This window comes from Sardina pilchardus, chromosome 24 (genome assembly GCF_963854185.1).
Source record: "Sardina pilchardus chromosome 24, fSarPil1.1, whole genome shotgun sequence".
NCBI classification, from domain to species: Eukaryota; Metazoa; Chordata; class Actinopteri; order Clupeiformes; family Clupeidae; genus Sardina; species Sardina pilchardus.
In genome coordinates, this window is record NC_085017.1 from 24710905 (window position 1) to 24718404 (window position 7500).

The 7500-nt window shown below is 45.0% G+C and overlaps 1 protein-coding gene across 1 annotated transcript in view; it reads left to right on the forward strand.

Annotated features, from left to right (window-relative positions):
• LOC134072502 (potassium voltage-gated channel subfamily KQT member 4) overlaps nt 1–7500 on the forward strand; it is a 61649-nt gene that overhangs the window by 32579 nt on the left and 21570 nt on the right. Inside the window, exon 2 of the mRNA XM_062529227.1 lies at nt 4873–4963. Within this exon, the coding sequence (XP_062385211.1) occupies nt 4873–4963 (91 nt within the window). The remainder of the gene's footprint in view (nt 1–4872; nt 4964–7500) is intronic.

Genomic DNA, 7500 nt, shown 5'->3' on the forward strand with positions numbered 1-7500 from the left:
TTTCTTGGAAAACAGTAGGCATTTATCTAAATAAGCGTGTTGTGTAAAGTCTTTTATGAATTAATTCAATAGGATTGAAATCTAATTGAGCACAACGGATGACTGTCAGAACAATTTGATACGTATGAAATTGTACATTGTTTCGCTTTAACATCCGATGTGGTGAATTTAATCAGATTTTTACTACATAAAAGTTATGCAAAATTAAATGTCATAATAGAGACAAGAATATTGACCTCACAAATAAAAATAGGCATCATATATCCTTAATTACTTCGCTTCAACCCTCTCTGAAGACATTGTGTATAATCAAGGAATTCAATATGTTTTGACCACAAAACCTCTTAGTCGTATTTGGAGCAGCATACAAACTAACAACTCACATGACAGCACGTTACTGTATCCATATTGCATGTATAACAGTTTTTATAATAAGCAAGGTATTATAAAACTTTCACAGCAGAGTGGCTTTTCTGGCAATTCCAAGAAAGCGGTCACCTGGTATGCGGTAGACCCAAACATGAGGACAGCTACAGTAGTAGTCGAGTGGGTATTTAGTTGTTGTTAGCATCTTGCCACTTCCCAAAAAGCTTTTCACATGACCTCTTGAGACAGCCGGCATTCTGCTGAGGCCCAGGATTTCATTTCTGCTCGTCTCACCCTCACCCCCCCCTCCCCCCACCCCCACCCCCACCCCTCCCCTTTTTTCATCCTCTTTCCTTCTAATTGACAGTTTTCCCTGAAACGGGGAACTCTGGGCTGACGAAAAAACGGCCGCTCAGCTGAAATGCGATGCGCCGCACATGCTCTCTGCATGCTCTTGGATGTCGTCCGTTTTACCCGCTTCATCAGTTTTTCTGAGGGGCAGACTGAGAGGAGACCGGGCAGATTTTGACCCCACCCCACTCGGTCCCGGTGTTTGCGCTGGGATGCTGAGGTATCAGTGCCGAGGCTGGCCGCGGGGGGGGGGGTGGGGTAGTTTGGCTTTCCTCTGCAGGGTTATGTTCGGGGATGACTTTACACAAGCCATCAAAGCCCCTCAAATGCAGACGATGCACCATAGAGAGGGAAAGATTATGCCTCTGTACAGTACGTGTGTGTGTGAGTGTGTGTGGGCGTGAATGCGTGTGTGTGTGTGGCCGTGAATGTGTGTGTGTGTGTGTGTGTATGAGTGTGTGTGGGCGTGAATGTGTGTGTGTGTCTGTCTGTCTCTGTTTGTGTGTTCGTACATACCCCTATTTGTTATGAAATGTTGGGAAGATATAACCTCTTAACCTCATATGTGAAAGCTGGCCAACTCAGTTGGGGTGAAAAGAAGCAATTAGTGAAAACCCTTAATTGCGCTAAAACACACTAATTATCCTCTTCCCCTCCAGCTATGAGGATTCTTCTCTCACAAATCTAATGTGCCTCCTCATTTTAGCTGACTTTGTATATTTATTGCATATTATACTGGTTCCCTCCTCTCCTTTGGCAAAATGAGCGCAATGACTGAATGAACTTTTTTGTTATGAAAATATGAACTGAATACCTCTGTCATTGAAAAAAGAAAACACATTTACAACAGAGAGACATTGAGAAAGTGTTTTTAGGCAAATCAATCCTCAACATTTATATCCAGGAAGGAATTAGACCTTGTCCCCTGCCAAACATGGCTTTCACAGGAGAGTCTTTCTTCAGAATGCTAATAAATCCACCGCTAAGCTAAATCTCCGTCTGGGAACCTGGGTCCAAGTAAACCAACCAGGATTCAGAAGAGCAGACCGGCTAAAGGATTGGGCCTGGGAAGTGGCACAGGAATCCAGGAATCACACACACACACACACACACACACACACACACACACACACACACACACACACACACACACACACACACACACACACACACACACACACACACACACACATTTGCACACACATTGTGGCAAGAATTGCATGGTGACTGTTTGTGTTTGTGTTTGTGGCTGTTTGTGCTTCATTCCTAGACAGTCTGAGCTGTTGCCACACACTTCCTGTTAGCAGCTCATAAGTGCGGTTTTAGTGTCAGATTCTGTCTGTGCCCGTGTCCAAATATGGCCCTGTGCCTCATGAGCCAATTATCCGAGCTTTTAGACATATGACATGGGCTGTGTAATTACTTAACATATTTATAGACTTACTTTGTTGTTTTGGGTGACTGAATTTGGTCTGGGGTTTGCGTCAAACTAAATGAAGGCATTAATTGCAGAGCCGTCCACTGACACTTAAGCTGAATATGAGAAAAGAGCGGAAAATAAATAAAACAACAACACAGAAAAACAATTTGCTGCATGGGCACATGTAAATGTAGTTAATTTTAATTGGCTTATTTTGACAGGGCTGGTACGTCGCTAGCCAGTGACACGACTGGGTGTCGTTCCATGTCGTCCTTTACTGTTTAATTGCAAGGGGCACTTGTTTTGCAAGTGCACTGTTTGTGTATTACGTGAGTAATGCGACTTATTAAATCTGTTTTTCACTGTGTGGGTAAAGGCCGATATGAAACATGCGGTTCCCCCCTGACTATTACAAGACCACAAGAGGGCAACCCTTGGAGCACACATGCTTCCCACAGCCCCTTGACTCTGTTTGATGGCAGTAATGAACACATCTAGATGCCCCTTTTGTAGACCAGTGGAGATTTTGTGGTGGGGAGAGAGGGGCACAACCTGGTGACATTTATAGAGAAGTTAAATATAAACTTCGTATATAGAACTATAAAAGAACCAAAAAGGGCTTAACCCATATTGCCTTGGGGGGGAAGGTGCCATTGCTGAACTCAGCGATTCGGTTGAGCTCTCACCGAATCCGTGCGGTGCTTTCCTACGTCAGCCACGACCCCTTGGGAAAAGGACTGCAGAGATCTCCGATGAACTCTCTGTAGTGATCACATGAGGAGTGTAGGGATGAGAGTTGATCAGACTGGGTCATCTCGTGCTGAACATACACTGAGGGAAAGAGTATGTACTGTAGCACGCGACCATTTGGTTACATGAAAGCCTATTCTGAATACCTGTTTTTATGCTCAGACATAGCCAAATTGAGAATGACTAAAAACCAAACCATAACTCAAATGAATCCTGAAACTTTGACACAACGCAATGACAAAGCACATTTTGGCTGGCTGTAATCGCAGAAGCACCTTATGTTGTTCCCAGTATCTCTGACTGTCCTAAATTCACTGCCTGTGGCCTGAATGCCCAGTCAAAGAACCAAAGCAACCTAAACAAAATCATCAACCTTTGTGCGTAAAAAACAGCTTCACTAACAGTAGTCTTCGTGAGCATTTTGCTGGGGTTGTCAAGCACACGCCTTCCTTCATGGCTGTTTCAATGATCTAGTTTCCTGTCAAGTGTTTTGAACTGTCAGCTCTTCGTGTCTGGCTGTGTTATCACTCGAACCTCCGCTGGACTTCTCTCCTTTCAAAATGTAACACTTGCACCTCTCTATCTCAGCCTTCCACTTCCGCTCGCTCAGTCTGGAGGAGGAGTGCTGGAGAGATTTACAGCTAAACCACCTTAGTTTGCTTTTTCATACCCGTGAAATATCTCTGTTGTGTGTGTGTGTGTGTGGTGTGAGTAGAGTGTGTGTATGTGTAGTTGAAATGTGATTGGTAAAGATGTGTATGCTCAAATGAGCTTATACATTACGCTCAAATTGGTTACACTGTCGAGCTCGACTGTTTGGAGTTTTAATCTCAGATTTGAGGGGTGGTGGTGGTGGGGGGGGGTAGGGCTAGCTGGTACTGTCCTCAGCAACAGCTGCTGTTGTCAGGCAAGACTCCAACCAAACATGTTCGCAGATGGAGGAAGCTGAAGGGAGAGGCCAGTGGACGAGAGGGTAAGACGAGCTGTTTGTCCCACGCAGCCCTCAGCTGGACACACCTGGCGAGGGCCTTCCCCCCGCCTCTCCCCGAGTCTCCCTGACATCTCGGGCTCGGATTCCCTTCTGAAGGATCGGTGCCGTTCCCAGTGATTGGCCTAATATCCGATCTCATCCCCAGCGATTTTCCGAAACGGCATGCTGCGCATTCTCGGGGGTCGGGAGCCACGAGAATCTCCCGCTCGCTGCGAGTGACGCGGACGCCAGCGCGGATTAGCGACTGTCCTTTAAACAGTCCGCCAGTGGAACGCTGTAGCCGTGGCTGGTGGCATTATCAGTGTTCCACCAGTGGAAAGGGTCATCATTATGGCTTTGTTGTCATCTCAGACGCCACTGTGAACTTTGTGTGGGTCCCCTGTGGCGCTTATAAAGTGTGTGTGTGTGTGTGTGTGTGTGTGTGTGTGTGTGTGTGTGTGTGTGTGTGTGTGTGTGTGTGTGTGTGTGTGTGTGTGTGTGTGTGTGTGTGTGTGTGTGTGTGTGTGTGTGTGTGTGTGTGTGTGTGTGTGCGTGCGTGCGTGCGTGCGTGCGTGCGTGCGTGCGTGCGTGCGTGCGTGTGTGTGTGCTCTTGCAGAACTGTGTGTTCTGTCCTTGTGCTGTTGGTTTTGTTCTATTACACAGACAGTCTCTTGTTGCCAGGATCAAGTAAAGAGTTCCAGGGAAATTACAAAAGGATTTTACTTTTGCTTTTGTTTTGTGAAAGAAATATTAGATTGTTTCCCCCTCTAGTCTAGACTGTATTGCCCTCATGTGGAAGTGTCTCCTGTCTAATATGTGCATTATTAAATGACTGTTGCTGGGACTGCAAAATCCCACTAATCTTTTGTGTTTATTAGTGTTACTGACCTGTATGTTTGTTTGTCTGTGTGTGTGTGTGTGTGTCTGTGTGAGCCCGTGTCTGTGTCTCTGTGTGCATGACTGTGTGTGTGTGTGTGTGTGTGTGTTTGTGTGCACGTCTGTGTTTGCGTTTCAGTTTCCTGCTGGTCTTCAGCTGTCTGGTGCTGTCTGTGTTCTCCACCATCCCTGACCATCAGAAATTTGCCAACGAGGGCCTCTTCATCCTGGTAAGGGCACCACTGTGTCTCCATGCCAACCAGCTGCCCTCCGCTGTCACATCTCCACTCCACTCCACTCTGCACTGCCTACCGACACTACTTATGCACTAACTGTATAAACACGCAATTACAAAAGTCATACGAACACTTGACATGTGTTTGCACTCACTACCTGCCTTCCCCTGTATTTATACACTTTGTGTGCTGTGTTTCACGGGGCAAGTCACGCACAGGAGCTGCTAGGGGCAAGCTGGAGTGTGTTGACTCGTACACACTACGAAGAGTCAAACATCTTTAAAGGAACCAGTCCATTTCGGTTTGACTAAAGGACACGGCTGGCACACTGTACACAGTCAGCAGGCGTTTATTACCTCCATGATTCTCCATGCCTATCAGATGGATATCGGGAGTCTGTAGCCCAGTAAAGTGTCATATATCTCTCACATGGTCTCATATGTTATGTGGACATCGTTACGGCTGGGCCCAGGAGCTGGACCTTTCTGAAGCTCCTCTCGTCATCCACGGAGCGTTTAGCTGCAGCTTCAGTGGTGCCGTGATGTTTGTAGGTCTCACAAAAGAGCGAGTGTGTGTGTGTGTGGGTGTGTGTATTTTTTTATCTGTGTATCTCTGATATTTGTTTGTGTATGTGTGTGTGTGTGTGTGTGTATGTGTTTATCTGTGTATCTCTGATATTTGTTTATATGTGTGTGTGTGTGTGTGTGTGTGTGCATGCGTGTGTGTGTGGGCTTATGCATGCCTCCTCGTCTCTCTTTCTCTCTGTCACACTCACACTATCTCTCCATCCTATCGTGGTCGTGGAGGATCTTGGTTATTGACCACGCGGTGTGTCGACTCCGGCTAATTCCTCCCCCAGACTTTATGTCCATTAGTGTGTTTTACTCAAATCTTCTCGGCCCCGGACGCTTAGCCACAGGTGAGCGCCGGGACCACAGGATGAGGAGCGGAGTGCGCTGCAGCATTTACCTGTCTTACATCTTACACCATCATCATTTTTTAACCAAACAGTAATTGATTTGTAATTGAACCTATGCTGAGAAGCCATTTCCACTTCCTCAAAGGCAGTGATGATGAGTGGACACAAAGGTGCTTAACTACACAGCGTTGAACCAAACGGCTCCTTAAGTAATGGACCAGCTCAGTTGCGACATGTGATGTTTGTCTTAAGTGGCGCTATTATTTCACAATTTTTTATTTCCCCCCAGAAACGCTGTTAGACACGTTAAGCCCTCTGATTTATCGATAGAGCTGGATTTATAATGAAGGGTGAATTCCTGTTGTATTTTTTTTTTTTTTTACACTCTGGCCTACTAGTGGCCTTTGGGGATAAAAACGTCACATGTCACCACCAGGGCCAAGACATAAGTGCCTTCTGGATGCTCTCTACAACAATCTGGATCCTATTAGCCTCTGCAGACAGATTTATGTTTGTTTCTAGAAAGTACACTTTTTTTTTCATTCGTAGAAACTTTCGTGTGCTGTGAATCTACTTATAAATAAAAGTAGATATTTTATGTCATGCAGTGTGCTATTAGTTTCCGTATTTGTGTTATTATGAAGTCATTTGATAAATGTGGTGTTATTTTGCGCAAACGGTTTCCTTGAAGATCTGAGTTTTCTTCACAAGTCTTTTGATCCTGGGAATTGGTAGCACTGGCCCCATAAAAACCAGAGTGTATGAATCCCACCTGCAAGCTCAATAAGGATAATAATACATTTATTTATAGCGTTCGTATGAAGTATAGCACAAAATGCTTTACACATAGATAATTACAATAACACAGCTGAATAGAATAAAACGGAGGGGAGGGAATAAATCTCTTATGGTGTAAAAGCAACGTGATAAAAGTATGTTTTTGCGATGTAAAACTCCAGGCGTTTCTAATATCTTGTGGGAGGGTGTTCCACGGTCTGAATGCCACTAACTGCAAACGGCCTGAACGCCAGAGAGAGATGAGTTCTCTATGCACCTACACCAGCAGGTCCCAGTGCGCCAACATACCAGCCTTATCTGATCTGGGTCAAGTAAAAGTAGTCATATACTGTAAACATCCGCACGCTGAGAGCAAATTGAATTAGTATTGCTAGATGCTGGTTAGCTATTGGACAGGTGCATTACGGAGACCACATCCGAGGGGGAGTTCGTATGAGAGGCTCTGAGTAAGCAAGTTTCAAAGGTGGCTGTACGTTTTTGCATGAGACATCGGTTACTACAAATGGTTCCATGCTCTTGCAATGCATCATCATGAGCACAGCGTTGCTTCTTAGAAGTCCCATACTGTACATCCTGTTATTTGTATTCTCTGTCTCTTGAAGCTTATGCTGTGACTGACTGTGTTGTCATACTAGGAGTTTTATGGTGTGTTAGAGGATGTTTGGTTTCAGCTCATGTGGAAGATAAAATCTTTCTCTCTCTTTCTGTCTCTCTTTGTTGTTTCTCTAGCTTATCTCTAAAAAAAAGTGCCATGAATAAAATCATTTGAAAATTATTTGAAGTCCCATACGTTCTCAGATAGAACGCTTCTGTG